General features: G+C 44.2%; 1 protein-coding gene across 4 annotated transcripts in view; it reads left to right on the top strand.

The window, feature by feature from the left end:
* RPH3A (rabphilin 3A) overlaps positions 1–27,810 on the top strand; it is a 433,918-nt gene that overhangs the window by 388,252 nt on the left and 17,856 nt on the right. For all 4 annotated transcript variants that reach the window (XM_073625921.1, XM_073625905.1, XM_073625913.1 and 1 more), the window contains one exon: positions 22,140–22,291. In XM_073625921.1, coding sequence (XP_073482022.1) covers positions 22,140–22,291 — 152 coding nt within the window. The remainder of the gene's footprint in view (positions 1–22,139; positions 22,292–27,810) is intronic.

The following is a 27,810-nucleotide window of genomic DNA, read 5'->3' as shown; positions in this document are numbered from 1 at the left end:
GTGGAAGAAGGTGCCTGTCTCATTTCCACACATCAGGCATATGACAGATTGGGTGCGTTTGCATCTTGCCACTCTAAGGGGTGTGAGGTATGCCCTATGCAGAATGTAAAGTTGCGACAGGCGGTCCGATAGTTTGGGGGGCACAGCCTTACAAGACTCCAGTGCCCCCTCCCACTCCTCATCCTCTATTGGTCCCACTTCTCTTTCCCATCTTGGTTTGAGATCGTATGCTATTTTAGTAGAAGTTCCATATTTTCCTGTAGTGATATAGCATGGTTTGTCTATTCTCCCCTAGTTCCGTCCCCCCCGAGCCCGATGCCTTTGCATATATTGAGTCCTTGGTGTGTTGTGCCCATTTTGGACATAGGAGCGTGAGAAATCTCTCGCTGTCCATTTTATCTAAGTGAAAGAGCTGTGACAGTTGTGATGCAATGTAATATACAGTAGGTTAAAGTCAGGGAGAGCTGTGCCACCAAGGTCAGTTGGGTTCTTGAGAGATTGCCATGCCAGTTTGTGTCTGTTGGTACCCCACACAAAGGGCTTGAGAAGGGACTCCAGAGATTTGAAATGTTTCAGAGGTAAGTAAACTGGAGTATGCCATAGAACATACAGTATTTTAGGGAGTAGGATCATTTTAATTAAATTTATGCGACCCCAGGTCCCAAGTGGGAGTCAGAATCAGATCCGTACTTTAGTTTTAACCATGGAAAGGAGATGGTCTATATTAAGGTATATGTAATCTGCAGGGGATCTGGATATATGGATCCCCAGGTATTTAATGACAGCAACTCTCTGAAGTGGTAGTCTGGTTTGGGATTCTGGGGGTGGAAAGCTATCGATTGGTAGAATTTGAGACTTATCCCAACTGATTTTCAGTCCTGAAAATATTCCGAATTGTTCGATCGTGTGGAGTGCGGTATGTAAAGATGGGCCCGATTCTGCTAAATATAACAGCATGTCATCTGCATACATACTGATTTCTGAGTCTCAGTCCTTTAATCTCTTGCTTTGCTCGGATGGATATCGCAAGGGGTTCTGCCGCTAGGGCATACAATAGTGGAGATAAAGGGCAGACCTGCCTCGTGCCTCTACTAAGGTCAAACATCTGAGACAACCACCCATTGGCTACCACCCTGGCCCTGGGTGCTTGGTATAGCAGTTTAACCCACTTAATATATTTTGGACCGAAGCCATAGCCCTCCAAGCATCTCCAGAGATACCTGCACTCCACGAGTCGAAAGCTTTTGCTGTGTCCAAAGTCACTACAACTCGTGAACCAACCTCCTCATGTGTGGCCTGTATATTTATATATAATTTCCGGAGATTAAATGAGGTGTTGCGACCAGGCATAAAACCTGCTTGGTCTGTATGTATTAGGGATAAGATGACCTGATTAAGCCTAATGGATAGTACTTTGGCCAATATTTTGATGTCAACCTGTAAAAGGGATATGGGGCAATAGGATTCTGGGTATCCTGGGTCCTTTCCTGGTTTGGGGATGAGGACTATTGTTGCCTCTGTCATGGATGGGGGGAAAATCCCAGTCTCAAAGAGATGGTTGTATAACCACTTGCCGACCGCCGCACGACTATATACGTCGGCAGAATGGCACGGGCAGGCAAAAGGACGTGTATGTACGTCCTTGCCTGCCCGCGGGTGGGGGGTCCGATCGGACCCCCCCCCGGTGCCTGCGGCGGTCGGCAAATCTTCCCCGGCGATCGGAGGTGAGGGGGAGGCCATCCATTCGTGGCCCCCCCCTCGCGATCGCTCTCAGCCAATGGGATCATTTCCCTGCCTCTGTATTGTACACAGAGGCAGAGGAAATGATGTCATCTCTCCTCGGCTCGGTATTTTCCGTTCCGGGCCGAGGAGAGAAGACTGCAATGTAAGTGCACCAACACACTACACACAGTAGAACATGCCAGGCACACTAAACTCCCCGATCCCCCCCCCGATCGCCCCCCGATCCCCCCCCAATCACCCCCCCCCCCCCTGTCACAAACTGACACCAAGCAGGTTTTTTTTTTTTTTTTCTGATTACTGTATTGGTGTCAGTTTGTGACAGTTACAGTGTTAGGGCAGTGAGTGTTAGGCCCCCTGTAGGTCTAGGGTACCCCCCTAACCCCCCCCTAATAAAGTTTTAACCCCTTGATCACCCCCTGTCACCAGTGTCGCTAAGCGTTCATTTTTCTGATCGCTGTATTAGTGTCGCTGGTGACGCTAGTTAGGGACGTAAATATTTAGGTTCGCTGTCAGCGTTTTATAGCGACAGGGACCCCCATATACTACCTAATAAATGTTTTAACCCCTTGATTGCCCCCTAGTTAACCCTTTCACCACTGATCACTGTATAACCGTTACAGGTGACGCTGGTTAGTTTGTTTATTTTTTATAGTGTCAGGGCACCCGCCGTTTATTACCGAATAAAGATTTAGCCCCCTGATCACCCGACGGTGATATGCGTCGCCCCAGGCAGCGTCAGATTAGCGCCAGTACCGCTAACACCCACGCACGCAGCATACGCCTCCCTTAGTGGTATAGTATCTGTACAGATCAATATCTGATCCGATCAGATCTATACTAGCGTCCCCAGCAGTTTAGGGTTCCCAAAAACACAGTGTTAGCGGGATCAGCCCAGATACCTGCTAGCACCTGCGTTTTGCCCCTCCGCCCGGCCCAGCCCACCCAAGTGCAGTATCGATCGATCACTGTCACTTACAAAACACTAAACGCATAACTGCAGCGTTCGCAGAGTCAGGCCTGATCCCTGCGATCGCTAACAGTTTTTTTGGTAGCATTTTGGTGAAATGGCAAGCACCAGCCCCAGGCAGCGTCAGGTTAGTGCCAGTACCGCTAACACCCACGCACCGTACACCTCCCTTAGTGGTATAGTATCTGAACGCATCAATATCTGATCCGATCAGATCTATACTAGCGTCCCCAGCAGTTTAGGGTTCCCAAAAACGCAGTGTTAGCGGGATCAACCCAGATACCTGCTAGCACCTGCGTTTTGCCCCTCCGCCTGGCCCAGCCCAGCCCACCCAAGTGCAGTATCGATCGATCACTGTCACTTACAAAACACTAAACGCATAACTGCAGCGTTCGCAGAGTCAGGCCTGATCCCTGCGATCGCTAACAGTTTATTTTGGTAGCGTTTTGGTGAACTGGCAAGCACCAGCCCCAGGCAGCGTCAGGTTAGTGCCAGTAGCGCTAACACCCACGCACGCACCGTACACCTCCCTTAGTGGTATAGTATCTGAACTGATCAATATCTGATCCGATCAGATCTATACTGGCGTCCCCAGCAGTTTAGGGTTCCCAAAAACGCAGTGTCAGCGGGATTAGCCCAGATACCTGCTAGCACCTGCGTTTTGCCCCTCCGCCCGGCCCAGCCCAGCCCACCCAAGTGCAGTATCGATCGATCACTGTCACTTACAAAACACTAAATGCATAACTGCAGCGTTCGCAGAGTCAGGCCTGATCCCTGCGATCGTTAACAGTTTTTTTGGTAGCGTTTTGGTGAACTGGCAAGCGCCAGCGGCCTAGTACACCCCGGTCGTAGTCAAACCAGCACTGCAGTAACACTTGGTGACGTGGCGAGTCCCATAAGTGCAGTTCAAGCTGGTGAGGTGGCAAGCACAAGTAGTGTCCCGCTGCCACCAAGAAGACAAACACAGGCCCGTCATGCCCATAGTGCCCTTCCTGCTGCATTCGCCAATCCTAATTGGGAACCCACCACTTCTGCAGCGCCCGTACTTCCCCCATTCTCATCCCCAACCAAATGCAGTCGGCTGCATGAGAGGCATTTTTATGTCCTCCCGAGTACCCCTACCCAACGAACCCCCCCAAAAAAGATGTTGTGTCTGCAGCAAGCGCGGATATAGGCGTGACACCCGCTATTATTGTCCCTCCTATCCTGACAATCCTGGTCTTTGCATTGGTGAATGTTTTGAACGCTACCATTCACTAGTTGAGTATTAGCGTAGGGTACAGCATTGCACAGACTAGGACACACTTTCACAGGGTCTCCCAAGATGCCATCGCATTTTGAGAGACCCGAACCTGGAACCGGTTACAGTTATAAAAGTTACAGTTACAAAAAAAGTGTAAAAAAAAAAAAAAAAAAAAACACAAACAAAAATATAAAATAAAAAATAATAGTTGTAGTTTTATTGTTCTCTCTCTATTCTCTCTCTCTCTCTCTCTATTCTCTCTATTGTTCTGCTCTTTTTTACTGTATTCTATTCTGCAATGTTTTATTGTTATTATGTTTTATCATGTTTGCTTTTCAGGTCTGCAATTTTTTATACTTTACCGTTTACTGTGCTTTATTGTTAACCATATTTTTGTCTTCAGGTACAGCATTCACGACTTTGAGTGGTTATACCAGAATGATGCCTGCAGGTTTAGGTATCATCTTGGTATCATTCTTTTCAGCCAGCGGTCGGCTTTCATGTAAAAGCAATCCTAGCGGCTAATTAGCCTCTAGACTGCTTTTACAAGCAGTGGGAGAGAATGCCCCCCCCCCCACCGTCTTCCGTGTTTTTCTCTGGCTCTCCTGTCTCAACAGGGAACCTGAGAATGCAGCCGGTGATTCAGCCAGCTGACCATAGAGCTGATCAGAGACCAGAGTGGCTCCAAACATCTCTATGGCCTAAGAAACCGGAAGCTACGAGCATTTTATGACTTAGATTTCGCCGGATGTAAATAGCGCCATTGGGAAATTGGGAAAGCATTTTATCATACCGATCTTGGTGTGGTCAGATGCTTTGAGGGCAGAGGAGAAATCTAGGGTCTAATAGACCCCAATTTTTTCAAAAAAGAGTACCTGTCACTACCTATTGCTATCATAGGGGATATTTACATTCCCTGAGATAACAATAAAAATGATTAAAAAAAAAAAAAAATGAAAGGAACAGTTTTAAAATAAGATAAAAAAGCAAAAAAATAATAAAGAAAAAAAAAAAAAAAAAAAAAAAGCACCCCTGTCCCCCCTGCTCTCGCGCTAAGGCGAACGCAAGCGTCGGTCTGGCGTCAAATGTAAACAGCAATTGCACCATGCATGTGAGGTATCACCACGACGGTCAGATCGAGGGCAGTAATTTTAGCAGTAGACCTCCTCTGTAAATCTAAAGTGGTAACCTGTAAAGGCTTTTAAAGGCTTTTAAAAATGTATTTATTTTGTTGTCACTGCACGTTTGTGCGCAATTGTAAAGCATGTCATGTTTGGTATCCATGTACTCGGCCTAAGATCATCTTTTTTATTTCATCAAACATTTGGGCAATATAGTGTGTTTTAGTGCATTAAAATGTAAAAAAGTGTGTTTTTTCCCCAAAAAATGCGTTTGAAAAATCGCTGCGCAAATACTGTGTGAAAAAAAAAAATAAAACACCCACCATTTTAATCTGTAGGGCATTTGCTTTAAAAAAATATATAATGTGTAGGGGTTCAAAGTAATTTTCTTGCAAAAAAAATAATTTTTTCATGTAATCAAAAAGTGTCAGAAAGGGCTTTGTCTTCAAGTGGTTAGAAGAGTGGGTGATGTGTGACATAAGCTTCTAAATGTTGTGCATAAAATGCCAGGACAGTTCAAACCCCCCCCAAATGACCCCATTTTGGAAAGTAGACACCCCAAGCTATTTGCTGAGAGGCATGTCGAGTCCATGGAATATTTTATATTGTGACACAAGTTGCGGGAAAGAGACAAATTATTATATTTTTTTTTTTTTTTTGCACAAAGTTGTCACTAAATTATATATTGCTCAAACATGCCATGGGAATATGTGAAATTACACCCCAAAATACATTCTGTTGCTTCTCCTGAGTACGGGGATACCACATGTGTGAGACTTTTTGGGAGCCTAGCCACGTATGGGACCCCGAAAACCAAGCACCGCCTTCAGGCTTTCTAAGGGCGTAAATTTTTGATTTCACTCTTCACTGCCTATCACAGTCTCGGAGGCCATGGAATGCCCAGGTGGCACAAACCCCCCCCAAATGACCCCATTTTGGAAAGTAGACACCCCAAGCTATTTGCTGAGAGGTATAGTGAGTATTTTGCAGACCTCACTTTTTGTCACAAAGTTTTGAAAATTAAAAAAAGAAAAAAAAATTTTTTTTTTTTGTCTTTCTTCATTTTCAAAAACAAATGAGAGCTGCAAAATACTCACCATGCCTCTCAGCAAATAGCTTGGGGTGTCTACTTTCCAAAATGGGGTCATTTGGGGGGGGTTTGTGCCATCTGGGCATTTTATGGCCTTCAAAACTGTGATAGGTAGTGAGGAGTAAAATCAAAAATGTACGCCCTTAGAAATCCTGAAGGCAGTGATTGGTTTTCGAGGGCCCCGTATGCGGCTAGGCTCCCAAAAAGTCCCACACATGTGGTATCCCCATACTCAGGAGAAGCAGCTAAATGTATTTTGGGGTGCAATTCCACATATGCCCATGGCCTGTGTGAGCAATATATCATTTAGTGACAACTTTTTGTAATTTTTTTTTTTTTTTTTTTCATTATTCAATCACTTGGGACAAAAAAAATGAATATTCAATGGGCTCAACATGCCTCTCAGCAATTTCCTTGGGGTGTCTACTTTCCAAAATGGGGTCATTTGTGGGGGTTTTGTACTGCCCTGTCATTTTAGCACCTCAAGAAATGACATAGGCAGTCATAAATTAAAGACTGTGTAAATTCCAGAAAATGTACCCTAGTTTGTAGGTGCTATAACTTTTGCGCAAACCAATAAATATACACTTATTGACATTTTTTTTACCAAAGACATGTGGCCAAATACATTTTGGCCTAAATGTATGACTAAAATTGAGTTTATTGGATTTTTTTTAGAACAAAAAGTAGAAAATATCATTTTTTTTCAAAATTTTCGGTCTTTTTCCGTGTATAGCGCAAAAAATAAAAACGGCAGAGGTGATCAAATACCATCAAAAGAAAGCTCTATTTGTGGGAAGAAAAGGACGCAAATTTCGTTTGGTTACAGCATTGCATGACCGCGCAATTAGCAGTTAAAGCGATGCAGTGCCAAATTGTAAAAAGTGCTCTGGTCAGGAAGGGGGTAAATCCTTCCGGGGCTGAAGTGGATAAAGCTAGTAATTTAGGGGTTAGTATTTCGCTGAATTGGGAATAAAACTCAATTGGGAGCCCGTCTGATCCTGGGGATTTAGACCTGGCGAAACTGGCGATGGCAATTGTGATTTAGTCTGTGGTGAGGGGTGCCTCTAGTAGGTCTACCTGTTCTTTTGTCAGCTGTGGGAAAGTCACCTTCTCAAGAAAGAGGGACATTGATTGTGTCTCAGTGGGAGCTGTTGTTTTGTACAAGTCGGCAAAGAAGTCTCTAAACGTGGCGGTTACCATGGGTGGGTCTGTTATTTGTTGTCCTCCAGGGCCATGTAGTGTGATAACCACCGGGGGTCTATCTTCACTGTGCACCAAGTACGCCAATAACTTGCCCGCTTTTTCCCCATATTCAAACATTTTTTGTTTAGAGAAAAAAGTTTTTGTCTTGCTTTCTGAAATTGTAGCTGGGTGACTACTCTAGTTTGTAGTTTAAGCAGGTTTGCATTTGCGGGGGTCGGGGTGGTGGCAAAGTCTTTTTCAGCGGAGGATAGGTCCTCCAGCACCTTACCGAGGGCACTGGCGGCATTTGCCTTGATTTTATTGATATCAATAATTAACGTTGAGCGAGCGAATAGCTTAAAGGAGTCCCATACTGCGGAGGGCGATCCTGACTTGTCATTCTCCGCAAAGTATAGTCTCCACTTACCCGTGAGCTCATCATCCTCCGGTAGGAGAGAGAGCCAAAATGGGTTCAAACGCCAGGATCGTGGTGGTTTGGTGATGGGGATGCTTAATGTAATCCAGTAGGGACTATGATCCGAGAGTATTCTGGGGCAGAATGCAGCCTCTAATAGTCGCGGTGTCAATCTGTGTGAAATGAGTAAGAAGTCTATGCGGGACATGGAGTTATGAGAAGATGAGAAGCATGAGTACGATTTAGATTGTGGGAACTTGTGGCGCCATGTGTCTGTTAAATGAAAGGTGGAGATGAGCTTATGGAACCTAGTTTCGTTGGAAGCATTCAGGGTAGGTGGAGTCAGTTGTAGCCTGTCCAGGGTTGGATTTAGTGTGGTATTAAATTTGCCTAGCCAAACTGCAGATATAGCAGGGTGGCGGGCCATGAATGACAGTCCCTCTTTAATTATGGTGATGTTAAATGGGGGTGGCACATAAAAGGCCAATATGAGTAGGGGTTCCCCGTATAATTTAGCTAGGAGAAATACGTATCCTCCTTGCGGATCAGTGGATAGTTCACATAACTCAAAATGTACAGATTTAGCTATCAAGACTGAGACCCCCCCCCCTGGAATGGGATGTGTGGGTAGAATGATACGCCCACTCAACCCATGGCCGGTGAAGTGCCATCTGGATGCTCCCCTCAACATGTGTTTCCACCAAGGCTGTCACATCGGCATGCAGTTTCTTGAGGAATGTGAAGACTGCTGCACCCTTAAATTTCTCACGCATGCCCCTCACATTCCACGTAAGAAATTTTAGAGCTGTGTGTGGTACCTGACGTTTCACGTCCAGAAGTGGGTGGTGTCGAACAAGGTTCCATGCGACTGCAGGGGACAATGCGACCATGTGACTCTGAAGAAAAGTTGCTCTGTAGATGAGTTTGGGCATAATAGTTATATCTTTATATATCTGGGACTTGGTCAATCAGCTCTTTCAGGGATAGCACGGCGTTCCAGCCAGGAAATCACCTCCTCGGGATCCTCAAAGAAGACTGCACGACCGTCATGTTCTATTCTGAGGCGGGTAGGAAAGAGCATGGAGTTTTTGTAATGTAAGTTCCTCAGCCTGCGCTTGGCCTCCATAAAGCTCTGGTGACGGCGTTGTACCTCCGCTGAAAAATCTGGAAAAATAGCTACTTTCCTTTCTCCCCCGCCATCCTCAGGGCTGCGTCTCGATCTTTGTAGTTGAGGAGTTTGGCTATGAATGTGCGAGGGGGGGCTCCCTGCAGGGGGGGGTCTGGCTGGCATGCGGTGTACCCACTCCACCGCAAACATGGGGGAAAAGGCTTCTCTCCCATAGGTGTTGATTAGAAGTTGTTCCAAGAACGTGGTAGTGTCCTTGCCTTCAGTCTGTTGCTGCTCTTTTAATTAAAATTTTTTTAAGTCTGCACCCAGAGGCGCCTCCATTTTTTGTTGTTTTTTTATGTATCGTGGGAGCAAACGCTGTTGCTGTCAAGATAAATAAATTTGCGCTGCAACTGAATGGCGTACCTGCTAAACAAATGATGGTTAACAATAAAACAAAGTAACATTACAGTATAACAGTAAGACTTACCATACCTACAAAGCAAATTAAAAAAAAACATAGCAAAAAATAAAACATTTTTTAACGCAACTTGTGCCTAAAATGTATATATGCCGAAGCATGGGGGCATCCACCCGCAAAAGGTAGGAGCAAATCGCGTCTCCGTCCCTGCTGCCCCCATGCTTCGGCACATATGCTTTTTTTTTTTAACTGTGGTGGTGAAATCACCTCCGACAGCCCTGGAGTCACGGCTTTGTGTATCGTGGGAGCAAACGCTGTTGCTGTCAAGATAAATAAATCCGCTCTGCAGCTGAATGGCGTACCTGAAAACAAAAAAATGGTTAACAATAAAACACAGTAAACAGTAAAGTATAAAAAAATTGCATACCTATAAAGCAAACATGATAAAACATAATAACAATAAAACATTGCAGAATAGAATACAGTAAAAAAGAGCAGAACAATAGAGAGAGAATAGAGAGAGAACAATAAAACGACAACTATTTTTGTTTTTTTATTCTATATATATATATATATATATATATATATATATATTTTTTTTTTTACACTTTTTTTTGTAACTTTTGTAACTGTAACTGGCTCCAGGTTCGGGTCTCTCAAAATGCAATGACATCTTGGGAGACCCTGTGAAAGTGTGCCTAGTCTGTGCAGTGCTGTACCCTACGCTAATACTCAACTAGTGTATGGTAGCGTTCAAAACATTCACCAATGCAAAGACCAGTATTGTCAGGACAGGAGGGACAATAATAGCGGGTGTCACGCCTATATCCGCGCTTGCTGCAGACACAACATCTTTTTTTGGGGGGATCGTTGGGTATGCGTACTCGGGAGGACATAAAGAAATTGCCTCTCATGCAGCCGGCTTACTGCATTTGGTTGGGGAACATGAGGTGGAGCACCGTCTGGAAACAGAAGGGCTCTGACGATCTCTTCCTGGAATTTAAGGAAGGATCCAGTCCGTCCTGAAGCTCTGTATAGCACATAAGCGTTCAGCAAAGCCAATTGAAATAAATAAACAGACGCTTTCTTGTACCAGCGTCTGGCCTTACAGGCAATTAGGTACGGCACCAACAACTGGTCATTGAGGTCCACCCCTCCCATATTTTGGTTATATTTGTGGACACGGAGGGGTTTCTCCACAACACCAGTCGCCGTAGTAATTTGGACCGTTGTGTCTGCATGAAGGGATGTAAGAACGAAAACATTCTTATTATACCTCCACTTCATAGTGAGCAAATTATTACACTGCAAGCAGGCTCTCTCCCCCAGCCTAAGACTGGAATCTATAAGACCATGGGGAAAGCCCCGGCGATTAGGTTGCACGGTGCCACATGCTCCAATCTGCTGATCAAACAAGTGATTAAAAAGTGGCACACTCGTGTAATAATTGTCCACATATAAGTGGTACCCCTTTCCGAATAAGGGTGACACCAAGTCCCACACAATCTTGCCAGCGCTTCCTATGTAGTCAGGGCAGTTTGTCGGCTCTACATGACTATCTTTTCCCTCGTAAACCATAAAACTATGTATAACCTGTGGCCCTGTCACAGAGCTTATACATCTTAACCCTGTATCTGGCACGCTTGCTGGGAAGGTACTGTTTGAATAACAAGCGGCCAGAAAACTTAATCAGGGACTCAACAACGCAGACAACTTGATGGGGAGTAAACAAGTCTGCAAAGCATTAGTTGAAGTGGTTTTCGAGGGGCCGAATTTTGTAGAGCCGATTGTATCCGGGGTCTCCACGAGGACGACAGAGTTCATTGTCATTGAAGTGCATGAACCGCAAGATCTGTTCGTATCGTGCCCTGGTCATGGAGGCAGAGAACAAGGGCATATGGTGAACTGGGTCAGTGGACCAATATGACCGCAACTCACTCTTTTTAGTTATGCCCATGTTGAGGGAAAGGCCCAGAAATACCTTAAATTCGTCTCCAATCTCTGGTCTCCAATCTCTGGCAAAGGAGGACTGGGAAATAGTGGAAATGTGTTGACCAGTGTAAAAATTGGTTTGGTCCACAATAGATCTATAGAGATCCTCTGTGAAAAACAGCGATTAAAAATCAAGTGACGTAAAATCAACTGTTTCCACCTGAATGGGGGAAGTACGGGTGCTGCAGAAGTGGTGGGTTCCCAATTAGGATTGGCGAATGCAGCAGGAAGGGCACTATGGGCACGACGGGCCTGTGTTCGTCTTCTTGGTGGCAGCGGGACACTACTTGTGCTTGCCACCTCACTAGCTTGAACTGCACTTATGGGACTCGCCACGTCACCATGTGATACTGCAGTGCTGGATATACGACCAGGGTGTACTAGGCCGCTGGTGCTTGCCAGTTCACCAGAAGGAATAGCGGCGCTAGTACTGCTCTGCTCCATACGAGGGACCTGCGGTTCTTGCACATCAACGACAGAAAAAGGTTCTGGTACGCCTGACCTTGGCAGGGACCACAACTCCGTCGTCAGAGCTATCTGTCATGGAGCCGCTGTCGTCTACAGGATTGTATTCTGAGCCTGATTCTGACAGATGAGTGACTTCCTCTTCACTATCTGTCATGCTCAGAAATGTGTAGGCCTCTTCACTAGTGTACCTTCGATTTGCCTCTAAATTTAGTGGTACACTAGTGAGACTCACAGGTAAAAAAGCTCCTGACATTTAGCGACTGTATCAAAACGCTACCAAAAACACTGTTAGCGATCGCAGGGATCAGGCCTGACTCTGCGAATGCTGCAGTTATGTGTGTTTAGTGTTTTGTAAGTGACTGTGATCGATCGACACTGCACTTGGGTGGGCTGCGAGGGCTGGGCCGAGGGGCAAAACGCAGGTGCTAGCAGGTATCTGGGCTGATCCCGCTAACACTGTGTTTTTGGAAACTCTAAACTGCTGGGGATGCTAGTATAGATCTGATCAGATCAGATATTGATCCGTTCAGATACTATACCACTAAGAGAGGTGTATGCTGCATGCGTGGGTGTTAGCGGTACTGGCGCTAACCTGATGCTGCCTGGGGTGACGCAGACCCTATCTGACCCTAAAACCTAACTTATCACCGCCGGGCGATCAGGAGGTTAAACCTTTATTAGGTAATAAACGGCGGGTGCCCTGAAACTATAAAAAACAAACTAACTAGCCAGCGTCACCCGTAACAGTTATACGGTGATCACTGGTGAAAGGGTTAACTAGGGGCAATCAGGGGGTTAAAACCTTTATTAGGTAGTATATGGGGGTCCCTGACGCTATAAAACGCTGACGGCGAACCTAAATACTTACCTCCCTAACTAGCGTCACCTGTGACACTAATACAGCGATCAGAAAAATGATCGCTTAGTGACACTGGTGACGGGGGATGATCACGGGGTTAAACCTTTATTGGGGGGGTTAGGGGGGTATCCTAGACCTAAAGGGGGCTAACACTAACTGCCCTACCACTTATAACTGTCACAAACTGACACCAATGCAATAATCAGTAAAAAAAAAAAAAATGCCATTGGTGTCACTGTGACAGGGGGTACAGGGGGGTGATCGGGGGGGTTATGGAGGGTGAAAAGTGTGCCTAGATTGTTCTACTGTACGTGTGGTGTTGGTGCACTTACTTGGATCTCTTCTCTTCTCGGCGCTGGAATGAAAAAGACCGACACGAGGAGAAATGACATCACTTCCTCTGCCGCTGTTTACATTACAGAGGCAGAGGAAGATTGTTATTCGTTGGGAGCGATCGCGAGGGGGTGGCCATGAATGAGTGGCCTCCCCCTCAGCACTGATCCCTCCCCTAACGTTGCCGACTGCCTCGGGCACCGGGGGGCGCGATGTGCCCCCCGCCCGCGGGAGGCAGATCACGTACCAGGTACGTGATTTTGCCTACCCGTGCCATTCTGCCGCAGTATATCTGTGTTAGGCAGTCGGCAAGTGGTTAAGGCTATGTCCTAGCCAGTACTTCCAGATATTTATTATGACCGCAAACCTGCAGCTCATATCTTGAGTAGGGATGAACTGAACAGCCCCTGGTTCTGTTCACGGCAGAACATGCGAACAGACCAAAAATTTGTGCAAGCACGCGAACCCTGTTAAAGTCTATAGAACTCGAACGTGAAAAATCAAAAGTGCTAATTTTAAAGGCTAATATGTAAGTTATTGTCATAAAAAGTGTTTGGAGACCCAGGCCCTGTCCCAGGGGAAATGTATCAATGTAAAAAGAAGTTTTAAAAAGGGCAGTTTTTTTCAGGAACAATGATTTTAATAATGCTTAAAGTGAAACAATAAAAGTGTAATATTCCCTTAAATATCGTGCCTGGGGGTGTCTATAGTATACCTGTAAAGTGGTGCATTTTTCCCATGTTTAGAACAGTCCCTGCACAAAATGACATTTCTAAAGGAAAAAGTAATTTAAAACTGTTGCCCCCCCCCAGCCCATTACCAGGCCCTTTGGGTCTTGTATGAATATTAAGATGAACCCCGCACCCAAATTAAAAAAAAAAAAAAGGCATGGGGCCCCCAGGCCCTATATACTCTGAACAGCAGCAGTATACAGGCAGTCCCCTGGTTACAAACAAGATAGGGACTGTAGGTTTGTTCTTAGTTGAATCTGTTTGTAATTTGGAACAGGTACATTTTGTAAGTGTAGCTCCAGCCAAAAAATCTATTTTTAAGCTTTTTGGATAACATAGGGAAGGGTTATCATCACCCCTGTAACATTTGTTTTGCTGTCTGTGCCCCTGTTCAGAAGATTTCACCTCAGTTTCTGTCCCAATGACAATTCGACTTTGAACATTTTGGGTTATTAGGGAAACAAGGATTGGTGATAAAGCATCAGTGGGGAGACACCTTTTTCCCATATTAACTCTTACAGGGGAGAATTTCCCTTCCTAGGGGTAGATTTCCTCTCACTTCCTGTTGTCTCCCTCCGTTTGTAAGTAGGAGCCGTTTGTAAGTCAGATGTTTGAAAATAGGGGACCGCCTGTATATACTATACGGCCTGCCCTATACACTCCATGGAAAATTGGGCCTTAGGTGTTGGTGGTAGCAGAACACTGTAAGCCCTCACAGTTACTCTTGGTGGACGCTGGAACAGGCCCTGCTGTGAAATATTATATCAAGAATTGTAATTACATGCCCCTGTTAAACAGGGGCAGAAAAATTGGGCCTTAGGCAGTGGTGGTGGCACAACACTGTAAAGCCTCACAGATACTTTTGTTGAGCGCAGGAACAGGCCCCGCTGTGAAATATTAGATCAAAAATTGTAATTATGCGACCCTGTTAAACAGGGGCAGAAAAATTGGGCCTTAGGCAGTGATGGTGGTGCCACAACACTGCATCCCCTAACAGATACTCTTGTTGAGCGCAGGAACAAGCCCTGCTGTTAAATATTTGATCAAAAATTGTAATTATGCGACCCTGTTAAACAGGGGCAGAAAAATTGGGCCTTAGGTAGTGGTGGTGGTGCCTTGAACTGAAAATTTTCTTAGAAGCTATCATCATGAAAATTGAGGAGGAATAGGATAGTCACTCAACATAATAGGATAGTCACTCAGCATATGCAGTCTTCAAGGGATCCCACATCCATAGAAACATCATTTGGTTACATCAGCATCAGGTGCTTGGTAGCTGGTGATCCAAGACTGATTCATTTTTATGAATGTGAGCCGATCAACAGAGTCTGTGGACAGGCGCACTCTGTGATTGGTTAAAAATCCTCCAGCAGCACTGAATATGCATTCAGAAAGATCGCTGGATGCAGGACAGGCCAGTAGCTAAATTGCATATTGAGCAAGCTCTGGCCAGTGGTCCATCCTCAAGACCCAGTAACCCAGTGGATGTTCTGGTGGAAAGGTCTCTAAGTCTGATCTTGCCCCTAGATATTCCTGCACCATGTAATTCAGACACTGGCGATGGTTGCTGGAACCAATCAGACCTGGGCGCTGAGGACTGAAGAATTGCCTGAAGGCATCGGTCAGCCGGCCACCTTCTCCACCGCTCTTTCTGTGACTGAACGAAGCCTCAGCAACACGTTGTCCAGCACCAGGAAATTGTAACCTCCCAGGCTCTGGAAACGCATTGCACAAACCTTTCTGCACGGCCTCCCAAAGATAATTCATCCTCTGCTCCCTCTGTGAAGGCTGGATAAGTTCTGCAACCTTACCCTTGTAACGTGGATCAAGAAGGGTTGCCAGCCAGTAATGATCCCTTTCCTTGATGCCACAAATCCTAGGGTCCTTTCACAGGCTTTGCAGGATCATGGAGGCCATGCAGCATAGGTTTGCAGAGGCATTCGATCCTGCATCCTCTGGGTCACTAAGAATCACATGATCCGTAACCATCTCCTCCCAGCCACGTACAACTCCATGGGTTTCTGGGGACTGCCAACGATCCCTTGAAGACTGCTGCTGATGCTGAGTGTTATCCTCCACCTCCATGCTGACACAATCCTCCTCCTCATCATCTTCTTCCTGTGTGATCGGCGGGCCTGCAAGAATATTAGTATCTGGATAAAGGGGACCTTGAGAGGTAAAGAAGTCCTCCTCTTCCTCCCGCTGTTCTGCCTCAAGTGCCCTGTCCATTATTCCATGAAGTGTGTGCTCCAACAGGAGGACAAGAGGGACAGTATCACTGATGCATGCACTGTCACTGCTCACCATCCTCGTGGCCTCCTCAAATGGTGACGGGACAGTGCATGCATCCTTGATCAGTAGCCACTGGCGTGGCGAAGAAAAGCCAAGCTCCCCTGACCGTGTCCTGGTGCCATACTCACACAGGTATTCATTGGCCCTCTGCTGTGTATGCAGCCACTGCAACATTGCCAAAATTGAGTTCCACCTGGTGGGCATGTCACAAATGAGGTGGTTCTTGGGCAGGTTGCATTCTCTTTAAATGTCAGCCAGCCGAGCACTGGCATTATATGACCGGCGGAAATGACCACAGACTTTCCTGGTCTGCCTCAGGAGATCCTGTAAGCCCTGGTACCTGCTAAAGAACCGCTGCACCACCAAATTCAGGATGCGAGCCAAACAGGGAACATGGGTCAAGTGTCCCTGTCAGAGGGTGGAGAGGAGGTTGGTGCCATTGTCGCATACAACCATTCCTGGCTGAAACTGGAGTGGCGTCAACCATGTCTGAGCCTGCCCCTGCAGAGCTGACAGAATCACTGCCCCAGTGTGGCTCGTGTCCCCTAAGCAGAGCAACTCAAGAACCGCATGGCATCTTTTTGCCTTAGTGCTTGCATAGCCCCTTGAACACCTATGGAGCACCGCTGCTTCAGAGGAGAAATCTGCCATAGGCCATAGAGGAAGAAGAGCAGGAGGGGGTGGAGGAGAGAGCTGTGGCGGAATTACCACTAGGATTTTGGAGGCGTGGTGGCTAAACAAGCTCCAACAATACTGAACCCTGTCCTACATCCTTCCCAGCTGCCAGCAGAGTTACCCAGTGCACTGTGAAAGAAAAGTAACTTCCCTGTCCATGCCTGCTGGACCATGAGTCAGCAGTAATATGCACCTTACTGCTGACCACCCTATCCAACGAGGCCAAGACATTGCCTTCCACATGCTGGTAGAGAGCCGGAATGGCCTTCCGTGAAAAGAAATGGCATTTGGGAACCTGCTACTAAGGTACCTCACATTCCACAAATTCACGAAAGGGGGCAGAGTCTACCAGCTGAAAAGGCAGCAGTTGCAGTACTAGCAATTTGGCCAAGCTAGCATTCAGATGCTGAGCATGTGGATGGCTGGGACTGAATTTCTTTTGACGGTTTAGCCACTGGGGTAGGGAAATTTGCTTGCTAAAATCCGATGTTGGTGTACCGCTAGCAGATTGGCCGCAAGTACTTAGACACCTATTTCTATACCTTCATTCCTCTCAGTGCAGGTTTCTGAGAGAACTGGAGGTATAGTGGAGTTGGAGATCCCAGCTGATGAGGATAAAGGAGAGGTCCGCCTTGTTCTTTGATGTGGGTCTTTTAAGTGCTGTTGCCAACAGACTGCATTGGAGGTCATCATATGTCTGGTCAAGCATGTGGTGCCCAAGCGGCTGTTGTTTTGGCCACGCTTGATACGCTTCAAACATATGTTGCAAACAGCAGCGGTGCGATCTGCTGCACACGGGTCAAAAAAGGCCCACACCAAGGAACTTTTCAAAATATGCAGGGAGTCAGCAGCGCCCTGCACCTGCTTAGCTCTGTGGTGTGATGCAATAGGGTGGCTGCCCTTAAGCTGCCCCCTGGAGGGCATCCTGCCTCGTTGGAGATGTGCCTCCTCCTCCTCCCCTCTTCTATCAGGCACCCAAGTTGAGTCAATGACCTCATCATCCCCTCCCTCCTCGTCACTGGAGCAAACTTGGCAGTATGCTGCAGCTGGGGGAACACAAATGCCAGTTTCTTGACCTTCTTGGGCCCTCTCTCTAAGCTGACGTTACTCCCTTCCTCAACCTGGGTACCATAATCGGAGCCTTCAAATCACTGTGCATCCTCCTGCAGCATGTACCCGACACTGTGGTTGAATAGTTCGGGGGACTCCTCCGTGCATGATGGTGGGGCTAGGGAAGGAGTGACTGTCGACATGGAGCCGATGGAATAGGCTGCTTTGGCAGCTGCATTGGCAGGCAAACTACTCTGAGCCTGGTTGACAGAGGATGAGGACGGCTTTGTTATCCATTCCACCAACTCTTCTGCATGTTGTGGCTCAATAACATGGCCAGCTGCAGGAAAAAAGGACAAGCGTGCCCCACGGCCACGTGCTGAGGATGCACCATGTCCACGACCAGCACTGTCGACTGTAGACACAGAGCCTGCTTGCCTTCTTTTAGTAGCCTGTGAGCGTCTGCCTCTCCTTGGTGGCCTTCCGGACATGCTGTAAATTTTGTTTAGCAAAAAAAAACACTACACTGTATTGTGTACTGTGTACACCACCAGGAAAGTAGTAGCAACTGCACTAGGGGTGCACGGTACTGTGTACACCAACAGAAGTGTAATAACAACTATGGGTGCACTTTATGTATTGTGTACACCACCAGGAAAGTAGTAGCAACTGCACTAGGGGTGCACGGTACTGTGTACACCAACAGAAGTATAATATCAACTATGGGTACACTGTACGTATTGTGTACACCACCAGGAAAGTAGTAGCAGCTGCACTAGGGGTGCACAATACTGTGTACACCAACATAAGTATAATAACAACTATGGGTGCACTGTATGTATTGTATACACCTACAGGAAAGTAGTAGCAACTGCACTAGGGGTGCACGGTACTTTGTACACCAACAGAAGTTTAATAACAACTATGGTGCACTTTATGTATTGTGTACACCACCAGAAAAGTAGTAGCAACTGCACTATGGGTGCACCGTGCTGTGTACACCAACAGAAGTTTAATAGCAACTATGGGTGCACTGTACTGTATGTATTGTGTACACCACCAGGAAAGTAGTAGCAACTGCACTAGGGGTGCACGGTACTGTATACACCAACAGAAGTTTAATAATAACTATGGGTGTACTGTATTGACCACCAGAAAGGTATGAGCAACTGCACTAGAGGTGCGCAGCACTATATACTGTGTACACCGCCTGAAGTATATTAGAAACAGTACACCAGGAACAGCCTGCAGTCATTTATATATATATATATATATATATATATATATATATATATAAAACAGAAAGCTCACCGCTAATCTTGAGCAATGAGCTTACCCAGAGACCAGCCACGATCAATAAGGTGAGGGTCAGGTAAGTAAAATATCCTTAAAAAAAAAGAGTGCAAGGGCAGTATGGATGATAAAACAGTCCAGCCATTAAATACCTACTACCTATCGCCTAATCCCAAGTCTGCTCCTCTCTAGGAACAGCAAAGTTTCTTTTCACTCACTTTTGCACAGTAGGTGTTATATTGCAGAAATTATTGCTAATTTGGGTAGAGGAGGCTCAGGATCAGTGGGGCCTGTGCTGTACTTGTCTTGGTGATGTGATCTAGCTATAATAGAAACCTTTTGGACAACAACTGAAGATTCCTGGGTGCTGGTGAATATGTACATTGTGCAGTAAGGAAGTCAACTCAAACTCCTCTAATTCCCACTATAGTGCTTTAGAGCAATTAAAGCTTTAAACAAATGTTACCAAATCTTGTTTTAACCGGAACCATCGGTTCATTGTTCTTAGTCAAAAAGCAGATTTACGCAAGATATGGAACGAAGGATCAAGAGCCAAAAAACTTCATATGGAGTCATTGAGAACAATCACACAAACCATCAGATAAAGCAGCTGTAGTTTTTTCTAACTGATGTGTACATACACACTTTGGTACACCCATGCTTCTGAGAGTTTCACTTCAGGTTCCTTCAGTGACCTTTGACCTGTTCCACATACTCAAGACATTTTCCAGAACATTGCTTCCAGTAGTGGCCATCTTGCGGATGAAAATTCTATACTTACCTGAAGGTAATTTTTATTTCCTGATGCATAAGCATGACAGCATACAGGACCCTCACTTGGGTTTCGCATTTGAGTATAGTTACGAGAATGCCGCCATGGGGGATGCGACTCACTTATATATAGTATAATCAGTTCTGATTGGGCGAGGGGCGGAGCCTATCCTATACATGTATGCTGTCATGCTTATGCATCAGGAAAGGAAAATTACTGTCAGTTAAGTATAGAATTTTCCATTTTGTTGTTTGACACATAATACCTATAATCTTCAGTAAACCTTTGTATTATATTTAGAGGTTTGCAGATCGGAGCATGATAAAAACAGAACCAGACAAAAATTAGACATAATTTGAGGATTGGCTTTCGGTGTAACAGAGAACAAATATCCAATGTGAATAATCAGTTAGCACTCAGTGTGCCGCGTCTCGTCTCATAGCTGGTACCCTTTGATTGCATCACGTGCAGTAATTTTAAGTGCCATCTGGAGTATTCACTATGTCTTTGATTGCAGGGTGCACAGGCAATCAGAGCTGGTTTGCATAGACAATTGTTAATGTTGATTTCAGTTGAAATAGATCAGAAATCAAGGCAAACTGAACTTGTAAAATAATAATAAACAACTTGATTTGTCTCATAGTAAGTAGTAAACTTGTCACATAGTAACCCATAACTAAACTCATCACACAGCAACAAATAACTACACTGGTTGCATAGCAACAAGTAGCAAAACTGTTGCATAGCCTATTACTTGGCACATATTTGATACACTTTTGGATTTAACATTTTTGTTGGAATTGGTTTCAGTTCAGGAAAACAGATTTAGATAAGGATTTGGATTTGGAGATATAACGATAAATATAAAACTGCACCTTTATAAATTACTTGCAGGGTTGGAATTCGGAATTTATTTTAGTTTTAGAGGACTCCCATGAGTTAAATAACGTCCTGCCCTTTTGCGGAAATACCTACCAGCTGGGAGTCATAGCTTGACCCCACTTCCACACCTGTTAATGTCTTGCTATGTTATTGCTGAGCGTAATTGCCACTTTTTCAGTGCAGGGTTTGGCACAGGATTAAACAAAAATTAATAAGAGGTGGTTTGGAATATGAGATCCTTGGTTGATAGATGCTTAGACAAATAATGGGCAATTAAATGCATGGCCCCAAAGTTTACATCAGTTCTCAGTGGTTTAAGCCTTTTTGCATTTGTAATCCATGTTTGCTGGACTTTTCTCTCTTTCTCACTCTCTTTCCCCTTTTTCCCCTAAATCTCTTTTTCTTTCTTCTATTTTCCAAAACTCATGCACTATGTCATCATCATGATTAACAACTTCAGCATGTTCAATTAGGCTTTGACAAAGAAATGTGGAAGCTTCCTATGCAGAGCTGCACCAGATTTTTGCACGCTCCAGTTTTAGTAAATCAACCCTAATGCGTGTGTGGGAGAGGGGGCTTTATGTTGTATATTTTTTTATGTGAGTAATGAGTAATTCTTTTGCACCTCCACCTACCTCTTGGGTGGGTCATCCTTTCACTGCTCTAACTAGCATTACCCGTATTTTTAGCTTAGACAATGTATACTGTTTTGTACATTTTTTTTTGTTTGTTATATAATAAATACCTCTTGTGGCCAGCAAGTGGTGCAACTGAGTATTTTCCAGTGTGGTGCACTCTTTCTGAATAGCCCGCTGTATATTGCCAGAGAGACACAGCCCTATTCCCTCTCTCCTAGATCAGGGATCTCCGAACTTTCTAAACAAAGGGCCAGTTTACTGCTATTTAGACCTTAGGGGGATGGACTGTGGCCTGTAGGAGTAGGATATGGTATCAATGAAAAGAATAGTGCCCCATCGATAGTGTCAGTGAGAACAAAAATGTCCCATCTTTGGTGTCAGTGGAGGAATAATGCCTCATCATTGGTGTCAGTCAGTGGCAGGAATAGTACCACATCTTTAGCGTCTGTAAGAGGAATGACGCCCCATCATTGGTGTCATTGGGAGGAATAGTTCCTCATTATTGGTGTCAGTGGGAGAAATAGAACTATGTCTTCGGTGTCAGTGGGAGGAATATCATCTCAAGGTCTGGATAAAGGCAAGCAAAGGGCCACATCTGGGGCTGGGGTGCAGTTTGGAGACAACTGTCCTAAATCATACTTGGTTTCCAGTTAGACTGGTTTAGTCAAAAGGTGAGCAGCAATTGCTGGGCTTTCTTATTAAAATGTCCATAATTCTCTGCTAAGTAAATTACATGAAAACACTGAATTATATGTTTGTAAAATACAGAATTTGTACAAGTAATGAAAAATATATAGGAACTTAAACGTGTAAACATTAAAAACTACAATTGTCCAAAAAAAAGCTTTTGCCTCTTTGCAGACAGATCGCGGTGGAGATGTAGAAGACAGAGGAAAGGTTTTGGTCTCTTTGATGTACAATACTCAGCAAGGAGGGCTTATTGTTGGCATTATCCGATGTGTTCACCTGGCAGCTATGGATGCTAATGGTTACTCTGATCCATTTGTTAAACTGTAAGTACTGGGGTATGTATTTTTATATAAAAGTAACACAAGTACATTAATATGTCTGGATATTAAACAGTACTGTGTGGTCTTCACAAAGGTCTAGGAACTGTCTGTGCTGGCTGGCAGAGTCTGGAATGCAATAATGGCTGAACAGAATTAGAAATCATCTGACATGTAAACACTTCACACATACAGTATATGTTTAGCTGTTTGAAGAAGCTCAGCCTTAAAGTATTGCACTGGTGTTTGTCCCAGTTAAAGTTGTAAAGGGATTGATTTATATATTTTTTTCTTTTACAACAAGAAGCAAAAAGCAACTCCATCTGTTCCAGTAATTTTGGAGTTACAAAATAAATTTCTAAAGTGGAGAAGTTGAGTTCCAAAAGGGAGCATCCTCGTAGGAGTACACATGAACAGGAAAATTAGTGTTTTTTTCATACACAGTTATAACAGATTGTGAATATAAATGAAGCAACAGTAACCAAAAGTAGATGCAAAATAACACAGGTATTAATGAGTTGGATCGGGAGTAAATCTTTCCAGCTCACCTCTGAAATAAGCTCTCCACATCACAAGATGGCATTAAATAGAAATATACTCACTTGCCCTCCAGCAATGCGACTTCCACACAATCCTGTCTTTGCTCAGTTTTTTTCTGGGTTCAGTATCTTTGGCTGTCTTGATTGAATGTCCTGGAATGACGTCTGCGCTTGTCTGTGGCAGTTGATTTCTCTAGGCAGCCGACATGCACAGCTCAGTGTACATTGTCAAGAACTTTATGAAAAATCAGGTAAGAATCCTTTATTGCAGAAGAGACATAGTGTATCTCTTCTAAAATAAAAAGCCTGCATTTTTATGTTTAGGTAATGTTCCACTTTAAAACTTGCATTTGTTAGTTGCCTGGCTGTCATGCCAAACCTTTTCGAGGCTTTGAGTCACCAACCAAGGACACACATTCAGAAAAGGTCTTCTGACATTACTATGACTTTCCTGATCTCCATACTGGTACAGGGCCCTTGACTCAGAGAATATCATAACCAGTGTATCTATATTACTGGGAGGCTGGCATTTTATATAAGAGCTAGAAAATAAGTAGTAATATAGTAATGGCAGCTCCTATATTGTTTTAGAAAAAATTTACTTTAAAAAAAAAAAATTGTAAAGCGAATAAATGGCTCACAGACAAAATACTATTCACCAACATATTTATTTCACCAGAATACTGTATTATATTATTTGAAGGAATAGTAGACAAAAACAGAATATTTTAATGCATGGATATTGCTGTAGAATCAATTTCTAGTAGTAAACAACGCACCCTCTAAAAAGTTTCTCAGAGACCCTGTGCATTGCATGTATTGATGTGAATTGGCATTTATTTTAGATGACATGCATTTTGTATTGTTTAGACAGAAAAAATACGTCAGCACAATAAGTCAGCACAACCAAAGCGCGACATGTAGGGCTCTTTTTTTTTGCGAGACAATGGATTATTAAGCAGAGGTCCTGAATGGATGTTCTCTTGACTATGCATTTTGCTAGTATTGGAAAATGTGGCAAAATCCAAGACAAAGCATCTGGTGTAGTTTTGAAGCCTAATGCCGCGTACACACGATCGGAATTTCAGTCTGAAAAAACTTGGATGGTTTTTGGATTTGAAGCCATATTGCAGGTACATGCTCGTCATAGAGTTTGTGCTGTGCGGGGGCTTGGTATTAGGGTTCTTGCATTGACCCAAGCGCAGTCCATGAACAGGGTGGGGAGGAGTTCATGGACCAAGAATTGGTTACTCCAGCGTGACCAATTCTCTCATATGCCTTTGCTGCGTGAGATCCAGGAGGATAACCCTGATGATTTCAGGAATTTTCTCCGGATGAGGGACCCCCTTTTTACCATCTGTTGGCTTTGTTGTCCCCTTATATTATGAAGCAGGACACCTGCATGCGGCAAGCCATCACTCCGGAGCAGAGGCTAGTCGCCACATTGTGGTATTTGGCGACGGGAGTCTGCAAGACCTCAAGTTCTCTACAGGCATCTCCCCCCAGGCTCTGGGGATCATTATCCCAGAGACCTGTTCTGCCATCATACAGGTCCTGCAGAAGGACTATATTAGGGTAAGTTTTCTCCTTTAACATCACATTCTAAGTATTTAATGTATGCTAATGTTTAGTATTTCTTTCATCATTCCCTAATTACCATGATTGTAATATGTTGTGAATGTCCCCTTTGTCCTCATGCATGCTGTAAGCTTTTAATGCTCCTTTTTTGTCCTTCATGCATATTTGCCTTCACTAACCTCCCCAGCATGCTATCCTGGGCCCATATACACCTAGCCTAGTCACTTAACAATGTATTTTGTCAGCTATATTGTAGTGCTTTACCCTAAACACCCCCTAAAATGTGTACAAATGTTATTGTTGTCCTTAAATTCAGGCAGCATGGCAGAGGCTTTTTTTGGGGTCCAAAACTCATTTAGAACCCTTCCCCCTTCCAATGAGCCATCAGAGGGGGCGAGGAATCTGATAAGTGGACCTTATATTTTTATCTTTAAATACTCCTTAAAATAAATGTTATACTGATGTTGTCCAAGAATGTTTGTGTCTAATCTGCTTGCAATGTTATGTGCAAAAGTACTAATATTTTTTTTTTCTTTTTTGACTCCACAGTTTCCTTCAATGCCACAGGAATGGCAGACTGTGGCTTCCCAATTTGCTCATCATTGGAACTTTCCCAACTGCGGAGGGGCAATCGATGGGAAGCACGTCCACATTGTCCCACCACCCCACTCGGGTCATACTATTTTAACTATAAGGGGTTTCATAGTATTGTGTTGGTGGCGGTGGTGGCGGCGAAATACGAGTTTCTCTATGTGGACGTGGGGAAGAATGGCCGGATGTTGGATGGTGGAGTCTTTGCCCAGACCGAGTTCTACCGACGTCTCCGGAGTGGTGGCTTGGGATTGCCACCTGCGGAAGAGAACGTGGAAGGACTCCCATTTGTTTTTATCGCTGATGAAGCATTTGGTCTGGGTGATCACCTGATGAGGCCATTCCCCCAGAGGACCCTCACCCCAGAGAAGAGGGTTTTTAATTACCTGCTGGTCAGAGCCAGAAAAGTCGTGGAAAATGCCTTTGGGATAATGGCCAGCTGGTTCTGCCTATTTCTTATGGCAATAAATATGGCAGAGTACAATCTTAACCACATAGTTCTAGCATGCTGCATACTTCACAACTTTTTGAAGAGAAATGCTCCGAATTATGTTGCCTCAGTTGGGCGTGAGGCCGGATTTCCAAATCCACTGACGGCCCTGGAAACTGGCCGTCCTGGCTTGCCCCCCCAAAGTGCCCGTAAAGTGCATCAAAAATATGTAGATTATTTTATTGGTAGGGGGGCCATTGCTATGCCAGCAAATTTGTAATTATTTTAGATATAAAAAAAAAATTTGATCTAATCCAATCTTGATTTTGATTTACTGCTTGTGTTTCTTTTAGCTGTCTCCTAGGTTCTCCTAGTGCACTTGTAGTGCCAAGTGGTTTTTCCATTATTAAATAACACCCATTGTCACTGTAAACACCAACTTAATTCAAAAAATGGTATTGAGCATTGAAAGAAGAAGCCACACATTGTTGAGTATAAAACATTTTACTCCGTGCACATTCACATGGTTTTTTTTTGTTTTTTTTTAAACATAATTTTTTTTTTTTTAAGTTTTACCTTGAATATATTTTTTTAGTACATAAACAGCCATGTTTCAAAACATAACATACACAACTCAGGAACTTACAAAGTTCAACATTGTAAAACTGAAGGCAATATCAGACATTATAGTTTCAAAAATGTGTTGCTATTGCCTTCATCAGATGGGGTGATGTCCCCCTGTAAAAGCCAAATTTTGAAGATGCACACAAATTGGGAATCAAACTGGGGATTTCCCTCCTGATCCCATGCCTATTGTCAACATGTGCTATCTTCCATCACAGGGATCAATGGACGTGTTTTGGGGTTGCAACCACTTCCTCTCACCTACTTGAGTTACAAGGAAGGGGTTGCACCCACAAAACATGTACATTGATATCCCCTGATGGCTGATAGCACATGTTGACACACTGTGTGCATCTTCAAAATTGGGCTTTTAAAATCCATAAAAAAATAGAAAAAAAGTGGTCATTTTGTTGTTCTTTAGATTCTCTTTAGATCCTAGTACATAAATCATGTTCTTCAGTTTTTGTCATTTGTTTTTTACTTGATGAGGTCTAAATCCTGACTACAAAACATTGGGGTTGATTTACTAAAACTGGAGCATGCAAAATCTGGTGCAGCTGTGCGTGGTAGCCAATTAGCTTCTAACTTCAGCTTGTTCAATTAAGCTTTGACAAAAAAAAAACCTGGAAGCTGATTGGAGAGTGCAAAATCTGGTGCAGCTATGCATATGAAACCAATCAGCTTCCAGTTTTTTTTTGTCAAAGCTTAATTGAACAAGCTGAAGTTAGAAGCTAATTGGCTACCACTCACAGCTGCACCAGATTTTGCACTCTCCAGTTTTAGTAAATCACCCCCATTATGTCCTGGATTAGCCTTTGTGCACTGTCAGTCGTGAAATGAGTAGATTGTTCTTCCACAACATGCACATCACCTAAAAGAAAAAATACACACCATGCATTATAAATATGCAGGCATACATCTATTACCTGAATCTGTGGTGTCAGACACTCACCTGTTGTGGTGACAATTTCAACCACCTCTCCTTCCTCCACATCCTCAGGTTGTGGTGTCCTCTGTTCCCCTTCTTCATGAGGTGGGGGTTTCCTGATGTCCTCAGACCTCCGGAGTCTTTTCTCACCTATGAGAATGAAACAAAAGGTATACTTAGCACACAGATATTTGAGGCCAGAAATAGGAATATGAAACATTGTTTGGAAGTGGGGTACAACTGTCTGTTTTGGCAGAGTTCCAAGCTGAAGACATGATTTTTTCACTTACCAAAACTGGAATACTTAAATTTTTTGGACAAGTTTCACACATGGAGACACCCCAAGTATCCACTGGAGTACCTGTGTGGAACACCCTAAAAAGCTTGTTCTTGTGTCCCACACTAGTGCTCCTGAGTCCATCTGGACAACAATGTCCTAAACCTCTTTTAATACAAATTAGCATGACCAAATATAGTTAACCCTGTATCTGCCCAAAACATCATATTTAGTTGGAAAATGAACAATGTTTCCTTAAATGCCTTAAATCTCCTGCGGGATCATGTCATTTCGGGCTTTCCTCTTCCTCGTTACTGCTATTATCACGCACCTGCTGTCTCTCTGCCATGTTCCTCTTCCACTGCTATGAAAGAGAAGTGACGGGGAATATTCGGTAAAGAACGTCAGGGGCGGGCGACGTTCTGTGAGTGGAGGAAGCGCCGAACGTTATAACGAAGGTAACATTTTAACTTGGGACATCAGTGGCCTATACTGATTCGAGATTGAGCCCTATATTGGGATAAGATTAGGAGAGTTTAGCCTGATATTAGTGTTTTT

Source organism: Aquarana catesbeiana, linkage group LG01 (genome assembly GCF_042186555.1).
Source record: "Aquarana catesbeiana isolate 2022-GZ linkage group LG01, ASM4218655v1, whole genome shotgun sequence".
Taxonomy (NCBI): Eukaryota; Metazoa; Chordata; class Amphibia; order Anura; family Ranidae; genus Aquarana; species Aquarana catesbeiana.
This window is presented reverse-complemented; position numbering and strand designations above follow the sequence as displayed.